This window comes from Zingiber officinale, chromosome 8B, assembly GCF_018446385.1.
Source record: "Zingiber officinale cultivar Zhangliang chromosome 8B, Zo_v1.1, whole genome shotgun sequence".
NCBI lineage: Eukaryota > Viridiplantae > Streptophyta > Magnoliopsida > Zingiberales > Zingiberaceae > Zingiber > Zingiber officinale.
Window position 1 is genome coordinate 33,189,477 of NC_056001.1, and position 19,715 is coordinate 33,209,191.

General features: G+C 37.7%; 1 protein-coding gene across 1 annotated transcript; it reads left to right on the forward strand.

Annotated features, from left to right (window-relative positions):
- The first annotated feature begins 270 nt into the window (after positions 1–270).
- Positions 271–5,274, forward strand: LOC122014412 (serine carboxypeptidase-like 42). The gene is made up of 10 exons (XM_042570640.1): positions 271–901; positions 2,752–2,859; positions 2,955–3,047; positions 3,192–3,284; positions 3,359–3,444; positions 3,591–3,869; positions 3,973–4,106; positions 4,515–4,607; positions 4,718–4,835; positions 4,993–5,274. The coding sequence occupies exons 1-10, from the start codon at positions 439–441 to the stop codon at positions 5,155–5,157; spliced, it is 1,632 nt and encodes a 543-aa protein (XP_042426574.1). The 5' UTR covers positions 271–438; the 3' UTR covers positions 5,158–5,274.
- The last annotated feature ends 14,441 nt before the right edge of the window (positions 5,275–19,715 follow it).

The window sequence follows — 19,715 nt, forward strand, 5'->3', positions numbered from 1 at the left end:
CTCTTTCCGCTCCCGTAAATTATCATCATCATCATGCCTGCGTGCATGCTCTATTTACCTCATCACACACGTCAAATCTTCCTCATTAGGCCTCCCTCAGCACACAATGGACCTTGCTGCATGCCTCCCTGCCCTACGTTTTTCCTTTGACCAGAAACGCTCGTCTCTCCACCCAGAAAAGGCCAGACAGGACCATACTCACATACAGCCTTCCTCTGCCATCATCCTTGGCAAACTGCTTGCTCATCATTACCTCAACACGCGCTTTGAGCCACTCCTCCCTACCTCCCCTTTGCCATTGTCTTTTTCTTGCAGTTGGCGGAGCCATGAAGCTCCTCCCCCTGAGTAAAACCTAATTTGTCTCCAACGGCTATTTCTCTTTCTTTTTTTTCCCCTGCCGCCTCTCTCTCTTTATGGCGCGGTGTCCCGTAACGTTAAATGACTGCCTGCCACCTCTGCTTCGGCCCTGCTCTGCTTGCCCACTGCAAGCAAGCTGTTCACTGGCCACTGGTCACTGATCGCGGCAGAAGCTTTTATCGCAAGTCTTCCCTTCCTCACATACTACTCCGCAGCATTTACTCCCTCTGGCCCCCCGTATTCTACGCGCCTCAAAACCTCAAAGCCAAAGTCGGGGTCTTTCTCTCGGGAGTTCGCCTCATGGAGCGGCTGTGGGCAGTGGAGGCGGTTGTGGTGGTCGTACTGGTGGCCGTGGTGGCGATGGTGGAAGGGTTTCCGAGCGAGGACCTGGTGGAGAGGTTGCCCGGCCAGCCGAGGGTGGGGTTCAGGCAGTTCGCGGGGTACGTGGAGGTGGACGTGCAGGCAGGGAGGAGCCTGTTCTACTACTTCGCCGAGGCCGACGGCGTCGCCGACAAGAAGCCTCTCACTCTTTGGCTCAACGGAGGTTTGTGTCTCTCCGCCTCTCCTGTCAAAATCGAATCTTTGTGCCACTATTGCTTGTTTCTCCCGTTGTTTTGCTCCATATGATCTCTCATGGCACTCGATCTTTATTGCCCTTCATCCGGATAAAGATGAACGAGGTTGTTCATTTGAAGGAGTGTCAGGGGCTAAAGCTTTACTAGTTTATTAATCACTGTTGCATTGCTTGGGAAAGCATACTTTATGAGCTTACACTGCTTGGTTGGCCTACAGTTTGCTTAGTTTTTCTCAAAAGAAAAAGCAAGCTGCTTTCTCTTTACTTTTGTTGTCGAGAAATCTAGTCCCTTAGTAGATTAATTGCATCCCAAGTGTCATGCATTGTTTGATCTCTTTGGATGATTTGCCACCATAACCATAACATTCTCACGTTTAGCATTTTTGACTTAAAGATTCATGCACTTTTTCAAAGTTACTAGACAGACATTCTTGCTTGCTCCCTTGTTTTTACATGAAAGTAATATTTTGGTTGAAGATGAAGGGGCTTTAGCATTTCAAATGAAGAAATCTGAAAGGAAAGAGAAAGCATCTCTAGTTTTTACTATGTAACTAAATACCCTTCTAAGTAAGAGAAGCAACATCATAGTTGATTGTGTTTGCAGCTAACATACTATGTACTAGGAAACATCAAGGTGGTGTGTCAAAGACAAACACGATTTGGTCTCATTATAGAATCTAACTCTGAAGTAGAGCTTTTAAGAAAGTCACCCATCCCATAATTATTCCACACTAAGCGTAGTTAACTACAAAGTCTTATGCCAATATTTTATCCTTGCAAGTACAATACTAATAGTAAGGTATCGGTTAAAAAAACCTTGTTGTGTTTGTTAATATAAGAGATATAAATACAATCGAAAAAACAAACACAAAAAGATACAACAATAAAAAGATGCTAACAAAATATGGAGTCGGCTATATGGATATTCCTATGTAATTTGGCTAACACACACATGTGAGGAGCCTTGTTGCAGCCATTAATTCCTAGAGTTCAAGAGTTCGAAAGAATCCTTGAAGTATCTTATGCTGGCTACTCTCAAATCTCATATCGTGTAATTGGTGCAATTGAGGGAATTGAATAATGCGTGAACTATACCTTATGATAAAGAAATATTAAACTAAATTTAAGTAAACATATGTGTGTCGTGGTGATTATAACAAAGAAATAATTTCATTAACAAGACTATTATTCGAGAGTGAAAGAAATAATTTCATCAATTAGGTGTCAGTCAAATAGATGATAAAAATGAGTGAATAGATATTAAGATGGCAATGTTCAAAGAAGACAAAGATGCTCCTGGCGCAATGGTGCAACGGCGTGACACCTTAGTTTCCATGGCCAGTGGGAAACTTCCGTGAGGTCGGGTTGGTTACCCTCGGGATTAGTTGGTGTAAGTTGGATACCTAGTGTCAATTAAAAACAAAGGGAAGATAGAGATATTAAAAGGTTAGAAAAAAGTGAGTATATTATTAGAGTGGAAGGTTCAAGTTCAAACAAAATATTAGTCAATATACTAAAATCATATACCCTTGAGTACCTGATATGGGATACTATTCATATAACTAATTCCAAATGGTTAGGATATGTGCAAACCTGCTGCTGATGTCCCTATGATTCAGGATACATGATTTCTTCTGATGATGCCCCTGAAAGGTCCAAAATGGTTATTTACTTCGCCTTGGGTATGTTGTTTTTTGTCATGGCCTCAAGTTCCACCAAATCAAATAATGTCTTTGCGTCATCTTTTGAATGAATTTTTCTTGCCAAATTGCGATAACTTGAAATGGATTGGAGCTAATAGCATCTAATGCTATATGCAGGTCCAGGTTGTTCATCGATTGGAGGTGGTGCTTTTACTGAGTTAGGTCCATTCTTTCCAAAGGGCAATGGCCGAGGTCTCCGTAGGAACAAAGATTCCTGGAACAAAGGTGCTGTTATTTTTTTTTTTTTTTTGCCACTGTAGGACAATTTCTGTGAATAGTTTTCTTGTCAACTTATTGATGTTTATGCCTCAATATCATAGTATCAAATCTTCTTTTTGTCGAATCTCCTGCTGGAGTTGGATGGTCCTACTCAAATACAACTTCTGACTATACTTGTGGGGATGAATCAAGTGGTAGGTTTTAAACTCAAACATTAAACCTCGTTCTTTATTTTGTCGCTCGTAGTTACGTTAGTATCTGCTTGTTAATGTTCTGTTAACCAAGAACATTATCTCCCATCCATATTTTGTCTGATAATTTTTATCTCATATTGGAAGCCAATGACATGTATGAATTTCTGTTACGATGGTACGACAAGTTTCCGGAGTTAAGATCAAGGGATTTGTTTCTCACTGGAGAAAGCTATGCAGGTCAACAACTGAACACCTTTACAAAATTCTCTTGTTTTTGCTGTACTTCTTCACTGTTTTTTAAATTGTTTTAGGGCACTACATACCACAACTGGCAAATGTTCTTCTCAATCATAATCAACATTCTACAGGGTTCAAATTCAAGATTAAAGGAGTTGCTGTAAGAAAATGATTTCTTCTAACGGATTGTTCAATTTTTTGTATATAACAACAACAACCAAGCCTTTTCCCATTAGGTGGGGTCGTCAATGTCTTTGTATATACAGTTAAAAAAATTTAAACACAAAAAGTTCTCTCATGACTCAGATTGGCAATCCACTTCTGAAGCTTGATAGGGATGCTCCAGCGACCTATGAGTTCTTTTGGTCGCACGGTATGATTTCTGATGAGATAGGCCTGACAATCATGAATCAATGCGATTTTGAAGACTATACCTTTGGTACTCCCCACAATGTTAGCAAAGTTTGCAATGATGCCATTGAGAAGGCAAATGCTATTGTCGGAGATTACATCAATGAATATGATGTGATTCTAGATGTTTGTTATCCAGCAATCATGGAGCAGGAATTGAGATTACGAAAATATGTATATTTTCTGTTCAAACTATTCCCCGAATCTTCTAGTTTTACTACTGAAAAAGTCATGATCACTTGAATTCTTATTGCATTTGCTTGATTGCCAACCTCAGGTTACAAAGATGAGTGTCGGGGTAGATGTGTGTATGTCATTGGAAAGGAGGTTCTATTTCAATCTCCCGGAAGTTCAGCTGGCTCTTCATGCCAACAGGACAAAATTGCCATATTCTTGGAATATGTGCAGCGGGTAAGTTGTAGATATTATTTTGTAGAATTCTTTTTAGTTGTTTTCATGAAATTAATAGATTCTGATACGTGTATTGGAGAATTCACGTATCGTATTGGCTACATGTGACCTCAATTGCTCTAGGAAAATGGAGGCTCAAACTCATGTAGTCTAGTGAAGCACTTCAGCCAAACTAAATCGACTCTAGGCATGTTGTATTGCCTTGGCAAGAATATAAACCATCTCAGTTGAGTCTCGTCTGCTTCAAGTGAATCACTCATACCCTATGTTTGAATGTCACTTGTACTCATCTGGCTACGAACCCATTTACTTGTGCATGTTAGATCGACAATAGAAACATATCGATAATAAGCTTTAACAACTATGCTTAATACTTTCTTGACTCTTTGCTGATTTTGATTCTACCAGCCTCCTCAACTACAGTGACGCGGATGGAAACATCAACATCTTGCCATTGCTGAAGAGAATAGTAAAGCATGAAATACCAGTCTGGATCTTCAGGTAAAGTCTTTTTTTTTTTTTTTATCAATATCAGAGTCCTAAACATTCTAGTATCAGCCTCTCTTCATTGTGATATCTTTATCATTTGCTTCTTGTTCTCTACTCTACAGTGGTGACCAAGATTCAGTTGTTCCTCTTCTCGGGTCTAGAACACTAGTTCGGGAATTGGCACATGACCTAAAATTTGACATTACTGTCCCTTACAGTGCCTGGTTACACAATGGTCAGGTAATGAAAACACCAAATGCATGTTGTTATCAAAATGACAATTAAGTTGCAACTTGTTCTTGGAGATTACGAGTGAATGATCCTAGTTGAGCGATAACGAAGATCGGGAAATATTGTATCCATACTAATGGACATTCTTCTCATTATGATTTGCAAGGTTGGTGGCTGGGTGACTGAGTATGGTAACCTGTTAACTTTTGCGACTGTAAGAGGTGCATCTCACATGGTTCCATTTGCGCAACCAGCTAGAGCTCTTCGCGTATTCAGTTCGTTCGTTCATGGCCAAAGGTTGCCAAACATGACATATCCTCCTATTAATTAACTAGGCACTGCTCTATTTAGGTTCTATTGTCAATGGGCAGAAAAAATTTCTGAACCTGTTGATAGATCATGCATTTGTAACTTCTGTTTATGTTATAATAAAAGAACTTGTTCCTAATTTTCTATCTGAAGTTGATGTTTCAATCTAGAAGCTATGGCTGGTTTTCACATGTTATTATTCTTGATGTAGCTCATCATACGTGTTTTAGTTATGCAACTTGAATGAAAGTGGAGTCATCTTTGACATTTCATCGGCAAACACTTACCCTTGGGTTTGTTTGTTCTCGAGTTAAGTTCCATAAATAATCTAAGGATTGTGGATTTTCCTGAGTGATTCACTTTATGATGGCTATGTTAACATGTGGGTTGTTTTCTCATCAATAGTAATATTCACTAATCTCAGCAACTTTTCCAATGATTGAAGGTGCCTATATATATATATATATATATTTATTTATTTATCAGTTTTCATCTCCTATGATGATAGTCCTATGGTTTTGTGCGGTTTGGTGATGTGGCAACAAGTTCCATGTCGTCATCTGTTGCGGTGAGAAGTTGCTAATGCGTGCAGAAAACTTTTGACGCACAGAAACCCATTCCTTACGTTTTCCTCTCAGTAGAACCCTAGTTGCGTTGCTCCTCCCTCTCCGAATCGGCTCTCTCGTCGAAGTTGGGACGCGAGCTCTCTTGTGGCGACGCGCTACGTTCTTGTCCTCTAGTTGACCTCTCTCGTTGAAGCTATGAGTCTCTCTCGCAACGAGCCCTCTCCTGCTGCGAGCTCTCCCTTGCCGGTTGCCGCGAGCCCTCTCTCAATCGGCGAGCTCTCCCTCGACGCGAGCCCTCTCCTTCTTGTCTGTCATCAGTCGTCGATGAACTAGAGTATCACTCTCCGCCAAACCAGAGTTTCGCCTCAACAGAACAGGAAGTTGATTGGTAAAAGCTCCTCTCATTTATTGCTACAGGAAGTTCATTTGGTGCCTTGTCAAACATATGATCGAAACATTAAATTGAACTGAGAGATTGAGCTTGGGGATTCTCCCTTACAAATTCAATTTTCACTCTTCATAAAACTTAACTTCTTCTGATATTGCTACTGTTTGATGAATATGTTTTTTGATGAATGTGTCGTCAGATGTATGATAACTTAGAACATTGATTTGAATGATTGTGATGCATAGTTTCAAAGTTTTGTGGCTTCTCTGCTATCCTTTTCTCTAGAATGCTTTTTCTTTTTAGAATGTTAGCTATTGAGTGATAGTAGATCAGAATGTTAGCTATTGAGATATAATAGATCTAGCTAAGGATATAGTACTTTGAAGCTCTATGAATGTTGAAGTTTTAAAATTAACTCTGACGTTGTAAGTTTAGATGTCTCACTTGATTGTATGCTTACATTTAAAATTGATTATACTTGAAAATGTGTGTTCAATCAGTAATGAATGTGATAATTAAGAGAGATTGAACATGAATATAAATCCCTTCATTCATTTGAATGTTGTAAATTTTAATATATGAATGTTGTAAAATTTTTTTTAATCTAATTAATGAAAAATTTGATTATTAGATTACTATTTCATGACATCATCAAGTTATAACAACATCGACAATACGAGATTTCTGTTGGGACCGATGTGCCCGCTAGAGGGGGGGTGAATAGCGTTTCGTCATGCTGCTTGCATCGTTTGCTTCGTCTTGATGATGATATGCAGCAGAAATACAATACAAGACTCACACAACGCTAATAAGTAGATTTACTTGGTATCCACCTCAAGATGAGGTGACTAATCCAAGGATCCACACACGACACGCTATCTCCACTATAAACAACTCCTTCTCGATCGTAGCCGGAGGCCGAGAAACCTCGTACAAACTCACACACAACACAAACACAAATAAAAGAAGAACCCTAAGAATGCAAGTGAATACCCTTTCTTCTTGCTACTTGTTGTTGCCTCTTGAACCTTGAAGATGCTCCTCAAGTGCCTTTAAGAACTGGCGTAAGTGCTGGAGAAATCGTCGTGAGAATCGCTGTAAGCTTGCTGGAAAAGATCGTAAAAGATCTGTCGAAGAAAACGCTCCGCCCAGGCTTTAAACAATGCTCCCAATCGATCGAATTCACCTCAATCGATTGCCACATCAGCACCGCTCCATCGCAGCCGTCCATCACCTGCATCCTACGTAACGATCACTTCCCAATCGATCGAGCGATCGATTGGGAGTTCCTGAATCGATCGCCCGATTGATTCAGAACCTTTCTGTGCTCTCATATCCGTGTGAGAGCTTCTGTTGCCCAATTGATCGCCCGATCGATTGGGAAAGCCTCTGTGCTCACGATTCCACATCCCAATCGATCGACCGATCGATTGGGCCTTCCCACAATCCCAGCACACTCCGATCGATCAGTGGATCGATTGGACCCTGGTTCAATCGATCGCCCGATCGATTGACCAGCCTGGACTTGACTCAAACTCAAGTCCAAAGTCCCCAAACCCAACTTCCGATGAATCGTGACCTGTTGGGTCTCCATGCCTAGTATTTGTCCACACCCGACCAACATCGAATTAGCCTTCTAGCCTCCTCCATCAGCCTTGCGTCCCTCGGATATCTCCCCATCCTTCATGCCTTGCCTTCAGGAGCTTCCTTCGGCCTCATCCTAGTTGTCGGGTCTTCCTTGCCAAGTCATACCAGGACTTACCTTGCCAAGATCACATGCTTGGACTTACACCCTTTGCCAAGATCACACTTGGACTTTCCAATTGCTTGGCTCTGTTAGAGTGTATACTAAAAGCCTAGCTTTTGGTATAAACATTTATCTAGAAATAAGAATCACATTGGTCAAATGTCTACATTTATGATAAATGTAGTTGTTCAATTAATTTATATTGTAGATAACATGGTGTGTGGTGTCACACACAGAGGATCATGTTATCAGTACCTTATAAATTATAAACAGTAACTCACGACCATAATGTAAAAGAACAAACCATTGGAAGGTCGTAGTGTAATTAGGTATTAGTTTATCTTAACTATATAATTACACTAGTACACTTAGAGTGTATTGAGTAGGACCATTAGAGGTCGTTTCTTTTATACTGACTTTATAAAGAAACAAAAACCTCAGTTATTATGGAAGTGTGTGCTCTTAATCCTAATATAATAACAAGCACATATATTTGATATTTATTTCTTTAATTTATCAATGGGTGAGATTTAGTTCGATGAATCAATAAGCTCGATAAGTTGGGAAATGATATCACTTATAGTGTGTATTGTTGATTATAGAAGGAAATTGTGTTCTAGTGATCTAGGTTGAGAATGTCTTCAAGAGGAGCTCATAAGGATTGTCATGTTAAACCCTGCAGGTGGACTTAGTCCGACATGACGATAAGGTTGAGTGGTACTACTCTTGGACTAAGATATTAATTAAATGAGTTGTCAGTAACTCGCTTAATTAGTGGACATTTGACATCTTAAACACAGGGAGACTAATACACTCATAATAAGAAGGAGCCCAAAATGTAATTTGGGATTGGTACGGTAGTTCAATAATAGTTCTTTAGTGGAATGAATTATTATTGATGAAATTAAGTTGTGTGTTCGGGGCGAACACGGGATGCATAATTTCATCGGGAGACCAAAACCAATTCCTCCTCTCGGTCCCTATTGTAGCCTCTTAATTATAGAGTACTATACCCACCTATACCCACCTTCTTACTCATCCTATAAGGGGCCGGCCAAGCTAGCTTGGAGACCAAGCTAGGGCCGGCCATGTTTTGGTTCATGGGTGAATTCATGTGGCCGGCCCTAGCTTGAACTCAAGCTTAGGTGGCCGGCCCTATTAAAATAAAAAGGAATTTTATTTTTTAAAATTTTCTTATGTGGATAACATGATTTAAAAGAGAGTTTAAAAATTTAAATCTTTCCTTTTATAAGATTCTACAAAAGATTAAGAGAAGAGTTAAATCTCTTTCCTTATTTGTAGATTAAAAGGTTGATTTTAATTTTGGTAAAAACTTTCCTTTTAATCATGTTCATGATTTAAAAGAGAGTTTAAAAATTAAATATCTCTTTTATAAAACTTCTACAAAGATTAAGAAAAGATTAGATATCTTTCCTTATTTGTAGATTGGAAGAGATTTTATTTTTTAAAGATAACTTTCTTTTTATCCACATGTTTAAAAGAAAGATTTTAATTTATTTCCTTTTTATAAACCAATCATGAAGGGATAAAACTTATTGGAGAAATTTTTATAAATTTCCGGAAGCAAATAAGGAAGTTTTAATTGTTGTTTAAAATTTTATTTGTTTGGAAAATTTATGTGGTGGCCGGCCATTACAAGTTGAAAAGAAAAATTGTTTTTAATTAAATAAATTTTCCTTTTCAATGCAAAAGAATTAAGGAAGTTTTTATTTAATTTTCCTTATTTGCCAAGACCAAGGATTATAAAAGAGGGGGTAGAGGAGGCTTCAAGGCTTAGAACTCTATTCTATTTTTCTTCCTCTTTTCTTCCTTGGGTGTGGCCGGCCCTTTTCTTTTCTCTCCTCTCCTTTGTGTGGCCGAAACTCTCTCATGGTGGAGATAGCTTTGGTGGTCGGATCTAAGAAGGAGAAGAAGGAGAGAAAAGAAGCCTCTTTTCTAGCATCCCTTGGAGCATGGTGGTGGTGGCCGAACCTCTTCATCCTAGAAGAAGTTTAGATGGCCAAAACTTACAAGGAAGAAGAAGGTGCTTGGTGGTTCTCATCTCGGAAGATCGTTGCCCACACAACATCCGAGGTTAGAAGAGGAATACGGTAGAAGATCAAGAGGTTTTTCTAAAAGGTATAACTAGTATTTTTCTTTCCGCATCATACTAGTTATTTTTGGAAATAATACTAAATACAAGAGGCATACGATTCTAGTATTTCGAATTTGTTTTCGATATAGTGTTCTTTTGTTTTTCTTTTCCTTGTGATTTGATTGTTCTTTTCGGTTAACCTAAAGTTATTTTAGGAAATTAAATATTAGCTTTCCATAAAAGGTTTTGTCTAGTCGGTGGTGGTTGCTCCCATATCCAAGAAGGCCATGTGCCTCGCCACGTCGACTGGGAACCAATTATGGAAATTAATATTTAATGGAATTAATAACTTAAGGTGATTTAGGTCGAACGTGTTAAGTTCGCAGAGATCCAAGTCTAAACCTAAAAGAACAGATAGATTAAGTTTTGGATCAAGCGTGTTAAGTTCCACGAGCGATCCAAAATTTAATTTAAAAGAACACATGATAGCTAGGAAAGGTTCGGACCTTTGTACAAAATTTTTGTACAATGGAACCTCTAGGTTTTCCGAGTAGCAACCAACATGGTATGATAGCTAGGGTTTGCCTCCATAATTAGTTTATTTGCTACATAACGTCATAAAATTTAGGCGGGGTTAATAGTAGGATGTGCTAACTTTGTGGATGCAGGATCCAACTATTATGGCTTTTAGTTATTTGTGTGTGATTGGACCCTTGGACATGTCAAGGGCATTTATCGTGTGTGCATGATTGTATTAAAATACGAGGAGGTGTATTTAGTTTTATTAGGATTTTATTTTTGATCTAGATACATGTACATTCCTTTTATGGAATATAGGATCAAAATGTAAAATTCTATTTATGTCATGGATCGAATCTTGCAAAGCGTGGAACCTTCTAAGGACCAGAGGCGCAGTGGAACTGGGAGCAAGATGGATGCGACAGCTAGACCCGGTGGCGGTGGCCAAATATGGCAGCAGCTTGGGATGACAACACACGGAGGACAACTAGAGATAAAAGCCATAATAGTTGAAAATTAGATTTTCTATTTATTGCTTTTATATTATGCTGTGTGTGCATGTTAGTATACATGACTAGTAGGCTAGCATAGTTAAAATTCCTCGTTTATAAATAACTAAGTGGGAGAGGGATTTTTAAATAAATCCCATGGTCTCCATTACTGGTTTGTAAGTGATGCAAACAAGCTTGCGCGTTGGCTCTGAGTGCCTTCCTCCATAACGGATGAGCTTGTTTGTGGATCACTAGAACAGACTTCCATTTTTGGATGATTATAGGAAGTTAATTAAGAGCGTGTGATCTTCCCCAACGGAAGGAGCATAATCTTATTAATGGACTTAGTGTCAAGTAATGGTATACACTTAGACACATTTAATAGTATCCTCCCCAACGGAGTCACTACTATCACTTGTGTGACCAAAGGGAAACCAACTATTGATTTGTCATAAAACTAGATTGGCAATATAATAAAATTAAAGGGTTAAAACCCCTCTTACAAATGTTTGAATTTGTATACGTCCACACTAACGTGGCATACAAGATTCATGGTGTTTGAGGTAATTTTATTTGTCAAAAAGTTATATTGACAAGATAGTCAATGGGTAAAACCCTCCTCTTACAAATGATGAATTTGTATACGTCCACACTAACGTGGCATGCAAAATTCACGGTGTTTGAGGTGTTGGTGAATTTAAATAATATTGTTTGAGGAATCAATATTTTATTTTAAATTCAAAATTTTTTGACCAAATATTTGATCAAAGACAGATCAACTATTAATTTTATTCGTCATAAAGTAAAGTTGACGAGATAATAAAATTAATGGATAAAATCTCCTCTTTGATTTTGTATACGTCCACACTATCGTGGCATACAAAATTCATGGGGATTTTAAAGAATTGATCTTGATCAAATATTTTTGTGATTCTTAGGATTTAAAATGTTTGTCAATCCCCTAGTTGTTATACTATAGAAAAGACTTAGGAGTCCCAATTGTAATGATTGGAAATAGGACTTGGACATTAAGGTAGACTGTCTTCTTAAAACTAAGAACAATATAGGTGTATTTAATTCATTAGTTGAAACATGTTTAGTGGTGTTATCTACCAGAACCTGGAGTGTAGATACAGATGCCATCAATCATGTCCGCAATTCATTGCAGGGTTCCAGGAAATCCGGCAACTAAATGAAAATTAAAACACCGTCCACAAGGGCACTACTGTAAAAATGGTAGCTGTTGCAGTGGGAGATGTTTATCTTTTGATAAGAATAAAACATGGATTTTTGAGTAATTGTCTTTACGCACCAAGTTTAGAAAGAACTAGTTTTCAGTTTCTAAACTATTCAAAGAACTTGATATTCTGTCTCTTTTAATAACAAAGTTGTTATTAAGAAAAAGAGGGAAGTTATCTGTTCTGGTACGTTGGTTGGCAATTTATAAATCCAATAACTCCCACGATGCAACAAATGGAAATTAGTAACACATCTTCTAATTTTAAGAGAAAGCAACCTTCGGAAATGAACCATTAATATCTTTGGCATCTAAGGCTAGGTTATATTAACTTGAGTAGGATTCATTGGTAGCTGATGAACTTTTGGTTTCATTGGTAGTGGAAATCTTTCCAACCTGTGAGTCTTACTTAGAAGAAAAAATAACCAAGAAGCTTTTAAGTTTAAGGGGTATGGAGTCAAAGATATATTGAAATTGGTTCATTCTGATTTGTGTGATCCTATGACTATCCAGACAAGAGGTAGTATTGAATATTTTGTCTATTTTATAGACAACTATTCAAGATACAAATAAATTTACTTAATATACCGCAAGACTAAGTACTTTGATTAGTTCAAATAGTACAAGGCAGATGCGGAGAAATGTTAAAGTAAAAGTCACTATGGTTAGAACATAGTGGCAAGTACCTCTTGGGAGAATTTAGGAGTCACTTATCAGAAGTAGGGATTCAATTCCAACTAACTGCACCTAGTGCACCCCAACAGAATGGTGTAGAAAAAGAAAGGTATAGGACTCTTATGGAAATAAGTAGATTGATGAGTTATTTAGAATATTACCAAAATCATTTTTAGGATATACTCTGGAAACGGAAGTGAATATAGTACCTTCCAAAGTCAGAACTCTCTACTCATATAGAATTGTTGAATAGACGTAAACCTATTTCGAAGCATATTCGGATTCGGGTAGTCCAGCACATATGCTGAAGAGAGATAATGATAAGTTGGACAGGAATTCACTTGTTTGTGGGTTATCCTAGAGAAATGAAAGTAGGTTTATAGTCTTAAAAATCAGAAGGTCATTGTTAGCATCAATGACCGATTTTTAGAAAAAGACTATGTAATAAACCACGTGCCCATAAGAAAATTTATTCTTAAGGAAATAATAAAAGACATGTCTAATCTAGTACCAATTGTACAAGATGAGATACCACAAGGAAACTGCAACACGTATCACAAATGATACACAATTGTAAAAAGTGCCTTGTCGTAGTGGGAGGGTTGTTAGGCAACCTAAAAAGATTCATGTTTTGGGAGAGTTTTTGGACTCGATCCCTGGAGGACATGAACCTGATCTCCGGTCATATGATGAAGCACTCCAAGATAAAGATGCAGCATCTTGGCAAAGAGTAATGAATAACAGAATTAGAATATATGTATTCTAATAAAATCTGGAAGCTTGTAGAATCACCAAAAGGTGTAAAAGCCGTTGGGTGTAAAAAGGTCTATAATAGGGAAAGAGGGATAGACAGGAAGGTAGTAACTTTCAAAGCAAGGCTTGATGAAAAAGGAAACTTTTTCACTGGTAGCCATGCTTAAGTCTATCCGGATTCTTTTATCTATTTGGCAAGTGGATGTCAAGACAGCATTCTTTAATGGAAGTCTTGAAGAAAGCATCCATATAAAGCAACCAGAAGGGTTCATTGCAAAGGGCTAAGATCATCTTGTGTGCAAGCTCAATCAGTCTATAGACTGAGGCAAAGCTTCAAGGTCTTGGAACATCCGGTTTATCAAAGTAATCCAGATCTATGGATTTAGTAACTAGATAAGTCTTGTGTATACAAAAGGTGTGATGGAAGCGTGGTGGTATTTCTTGTACTATACGTAGATAACATTTTTGGTAGTTGGAAACAATATCAAAATGTTGTCAGAAGTAAGGGTATGGTTGTCCAAACAATTCGATATAAAGGACTTGGGAGAATGTATATATTCTTGAGATCAAAGTAATAAGGGATCGCAAGAAAAAATATATTTTACTTATCCCAAGCTTGATACATCGGAAAAATCCTTGCTCATTTTAAGCATGCAAAACTCCTAGAAAGGTTTCTTACCTTTTAAGCATGGAGTGTCTTTATCTAAAGAGATGTCTCCGATGACATCAAAGGAGATTGAGGACATGTAGGCAGTTCTTTATGCTTCGGCAGTTAGACAACCTAATGTATGCTATGCACGAGATCAGAAATCTGTTTTGCCAAGGGCATAGTTAGCAGATATCAAAGTAACCCTAGACAAGGACATTGGACTGCAGTAAAGCATATATTAAAGTACCTTAGAGGAACTAGAGATTATATGCTAGCTTACAAGGCAGTTAATTTGGTCCCTGTGGGTTGCATGGATTTTGACTTCCAATCGGATAGGGACAATAATAAGTCAACCTTGGGGTTTTGTGTTTACTTTAGGAGGTAAAGTCATAACTATGGAAGAGTGATAAGCATAGGTGTTTTTCTGGACTCCACCATAGAAGCTTAGTATATGGCAAGCCTCTGAGGAAACCATAAAAGCTGAATGACTTAATTACCTCAAGATAGACTTAGATATGATTTCTAGTTTGTCCAAAGATTATTACAATTTATTGTAATAATAATGGTGCAGTAACAAACTCGAAGAAACCATAAGTCTATAAGGCAAGTAAACACAATAGAGCGCAAGTACTACCCAATACGAGAAATCGTATAAACGAGGAGAAGTTGTTGCCGCCTAGAATGCATCAGATGATGACCTATAGATCTTTTCACTTAGGTCCTTAAGGCGAGAGCTTTTGATGGACATGTTGAAGGGTTGGGAATCAGATGTATGGCAGCAGATATGACAACTTAGTCTTTTAGTATAAGTGGGAGATTGTTAGAGTGTATACTAAAAGCCTAGCTTTTGGTATAAACATTTATCTAGAAATAAGAATCACATTGGTCAAATGTCTACATTTATGATAAATGTAGTTGTTCAATTAATTTATATTGTAGATAACATGGTGTGTGGTGTCACACACAGAGGATCATGTTATCAGTACCTTATAAATTATAAACAGTAACTCACGACCATAATGTAAAGGAACAAACCATTGGAAGGTCGTAGTGTAATTAGGTATTAGTTTATCTTAACTATATAATTACACTAGTACACTTAGAGTGTATTGAGTAGGACCATTAGAGGTCGTTTCTTTTATACTGACTTTATAAAGAAACAAAAACCTCAGTTATTATGGAAGTGTGTGCTCTTAATCCTAATATAATAACAAGCACATATATTTGATATTTATTTCTTTAATTTATCAATGGGTGAGATTTAGTTCGATGAATCAATAAGCTCGATAAGTTGGGAAATGATATCACTTATAGTGTGTATTGTTGATTATAGAAGAAAATTGTGTCCTAGTGATCTAGGTTGAGAATGTCCTCAAGAGGAGCTCATAAGGATTGTCATGTTAAACCCTGCAGGTGGACTTAGTCCGACATGACGATAAGGTTGAGTGGTACTACTCTTGGACTAAGATATTAATTAAATGAGTTGTCAGTAACTCGCTTAATTAGTGGACATTTGACATCTTAAACACAGGGAGACTAATACACTCATAATAAGAAGGAGCCCAAAATGTAATTTGGGATTGGTGCGGTAGTTCAATAATAGTTCTTTAGTGGAATGAATTATTATTGATGAAATTAAGTTGTGTGTTCGGGGCGAACACGGGATGCATAATTTCATCGGGAGACCAAAACCAATTCCTCCTCTCGGTCCCTATTGTAGTCTCTTAATTATAGAGTACTATACCCACCTATACCCACCTTCTTACCCATCCTATAAGGGGCCGGCCAAGCTAGCTTGGAGACCAAGCGAGGGCCGGCCATGTTTTGGTTCATGGGTGAATTCATGTGGCCGGCCCTAGCTTGAACTCAAGCTTAGGTGGCCGGCCCTATTAAAATAAAAAGGAATTTTATTTTTTAAAATTTTCTTATGTGGATAACATGATTTAAAAGAGAGTTTAAAAATTTAAATCTTTCCTTTTATAAGATTCTACAAAAGATTAAGAGAAGAGTTAAATCTCTTTCCTTATTTGTAGATTAAAAGGTTGATTTTAATTTTGGTAAAAACTTTCCTTTTAATCATGTTCATGATTTAAAAGAGAGTTTAAAAATTAAATATCTCTTTTATAAAGCTTCTACAAAGATTAAGAAAAGATTAGATATCTTTCCTTATTTGTAGATTGGAAGAGATTTTATTTTTTAAAGATAACTTTCTTTTTATCCACATGTTTAAAAGAAAGATTTTAATTTATTTCCTTTTTATAAACCAATCATGAAGGGATAAAAATTATTGGAGAAATTTTTATAAATTTCCGGAAGCAAATAAGGAAGTTTTAATTGTTGTTTAAAATTTTATTTGCTTGGAAAATTTATGTGGTGGCCGGCCATTACAAGTTGAAAAGAAAAATTGTTTTTAATTAAATAAATTTTCCTTTTCAATGCAAAAGAATTAAGGAAGTTTTTATTTAATTTTCCTTATTTGCCAAGACCAAGGATTATAAAAGAGGGGGTAGAGGAGGCTTCAAGGCTTAGAACTCTATTCTATTTTTCTCCCTCTTTTCTTCCTTGGGTGTGGCCGGCCCTTTTCTTTTCTCTCCTCTCCTTTGTGTGGCCGAAACTCTCTCATGGTGGAGATAGCTTTGGTGGTCGGATCTAAGAAGGAGAAGAAGGAGAGAAAAGAAGCCTCTTTTCTAGCATCCCTTGGAGCATGGTGGTGGTGGCCGAACCTCTTCATCCTAGAAGAAGTTTAGATGGCCGAAACTTACAAGGAAGAAGAAGGTGCTTGGTGGTTCTCATCTCGGAAGATCGTTGCCCACACAACATCCGAGGTTAGAAGAGGAATACGGTAGAAGATCAAGAGGTTTTTCTAAAAGGTATAACTAGTATTTTTCTTTCCGCATCATACTAGTTATTTTTGGAAATAATACTAAATACAAGAGGCATACGATTCTAGTATTTCGAATTTGTTTTCGATATAGTGTTCTTTTATTTTTCTTTTCCTTGTGATTTGATTGTTCTTTTCGGTTAACCTAAAGTTATTTTAGGAAATTAAATATTAGCTTTCCATAAAAGGTTTTGTCTAGTCGGTGGTGGTTGCTCCCATATCCAAGAAGGCCATGTGCCTCGCCACGTCAGTACTGGGAACCAATTATGGAAATTAATATTTAATGGAATTAATAACTTAAGGTGATTTGGGTCGAACGTGTTAAGTTCCGCAGGAGATCCAAGTCTAAACCTAAAAGAACAGATAGATTAAGTTTTGGATCAAACGTGTTAAGTTCCGCAGGCGATCCAAAATTTAATTTAAAAAAACACATGGTAGCTAGGAAAAGGTTCAGACCTTTGTACAAAATTTTTGTACAGTGGAACCTCTAGGTTTTCCGAGTAGCAACCAACAGGCTCCTCACCAGGACTTTCTCCTTTGCCAAGATCATACTTGGACTTTCCAACTGCCTGGCTCCTCACCAGGACTTTCCACTTGCCTGGCTCCTCACCAGGACTTTCCCTTGCCTAGCTCCTCACTAGGACTTTCCAAATGCCTAACATCTAGTTAGGACTTTCTAAGTTAAGTCTCCTGTCAACCTTGACCTACTCGACTTGTATTCTCATCAACCTGGTCAACCCTTTGACCATCTCCACACCCGGGCGATTGCTCCAGCAATCTCCTTATATTGTCAAACATCAAAACTCAAATCCTGACTCAAGCTTGACTCAACTCAAGCTTAGTCAAACTGGTCAACCTTGACATAGGGAAATTGCCCCAATAATCTTTTCCTTTTTGATATTTGTCAATACCTCTAAGTTAGGCTAAATCCCATAGCCTTAACCTCTTCTTTATACCAAGACTAAATCTCATAGCCTTAATCTCTTCTTTATACCAAGGCTAAATCCCATAGCCTTAACATCTTCTTTATACCAAGGCTAAATCCCATAGCCTTAACCTCTTATTTATACCAAGGCTAAATCCCATAGCCTTAAGCTCTTCTTTATCAAAAGGCTAAATCTCATAACCTTAACCTCTTCATCACAAAGCATGAATGAAGGTTTCCTTCATTCTCTCCCTTTCCTAGAGGGCAAACTCCCCCTGCTTGGGATGAAGGCCTAACTTAACCTTCCATTCTCCCCCTTTGTCACACATCAAAAATTGAAAATAAACTCTTCTCCATAAGAGTTAACTCTACGTTGTTTACAACCTCATATGTTGTTAACAACCCCACAATGAAGATCTCATATTCTTCATTGCCGACTAAGCTCCCCCTTGAGCTCTACTTCACTTCACAATGCTCATCCTAGAGCATGCATCAACTTTCCAATGAAACTCCCATTTATTGTATTCAATGCTCCCCCTTGAGCAATAATCTTCTTCTCAATGTTCATCCAAGAGCATTTTTCACTTTACCAATGAAGGTCTGATCCCCCTTCATTAATCCAATGCTCCCCCTTGAGCATTAACCGACTCCACAATGCTCATCCGAGAGCATTTATCATCCTAGCAATGAAGATAAACAATCTTCCATTGTCCCCCAATACTCGACCCTGAGTATTATCCATCACGAAGGTTTAACCCCCTTCCAAGGTCCTTGAAGATAAATTTTCATGCATTAAAGGAGTAATGCCCTCTAAAAACATGGTCAAACTTTTGTCATTGCACCAACAATGACTTGGAGTTCCTAAACAGTTAAGAAAACTAAAACTTGAAGTTTTGAGATTCAAAATTTCAATAATGAAACTAAACCCCAACCTAAACTTCACCTAAGTCTACCTTAACTAATCCACACTTACTTTCATCATGAAAACTTCCCCTAGATGTATATAAGTGTATTCCAAAGGGTTAGGAATGGTTAATGACCATTGAAAATCAAAACTTGAAGTTTTGAGGTTCCAAAACTCTAAATTGAAACTAAACCCCATCCTAAACTTCACTTTGATTTATCTTAACCAATCCATACCTGTTTTCATCAAGAAAACTCTTCCTAAATGTATATAAATATATTTTAAGGGATTTGGAATGATTATTGGAACTTGAAGTGGCTTAATGTGTTGAAATCAGGCTTTTCTAGCCATAATCAGACTTCCCAATCGATTGAAGTTGAGACTCAATCGATTGAAGCTACTTCAATCGATCCATTGATCGATTCCACAAGCTACTGCTCGCAGAAATTCCTTCTGAACCGATCGGCTGATCGATCCATCCTAGGTCAATCGATCGACTGATCAATCCACTGACTCTCTGTTCACGAGAATTGACTTCCCAATCGATCGACTGATCGATTAAAACCATCCCAATCGATCGGCTGATCGATTGGGTTTCTGATTTCTCTGAAATTCAATTTCAGCAGACTTTAGAAACTCCCCAAAAATTCTATAAACCTCTAAAAATCATGAAAACTCATGTAGACATTATTTAGGGTATACTCTATCAAGGAAAAATAGTTTTCTATAAAAATACTTCCTATTTTCAAA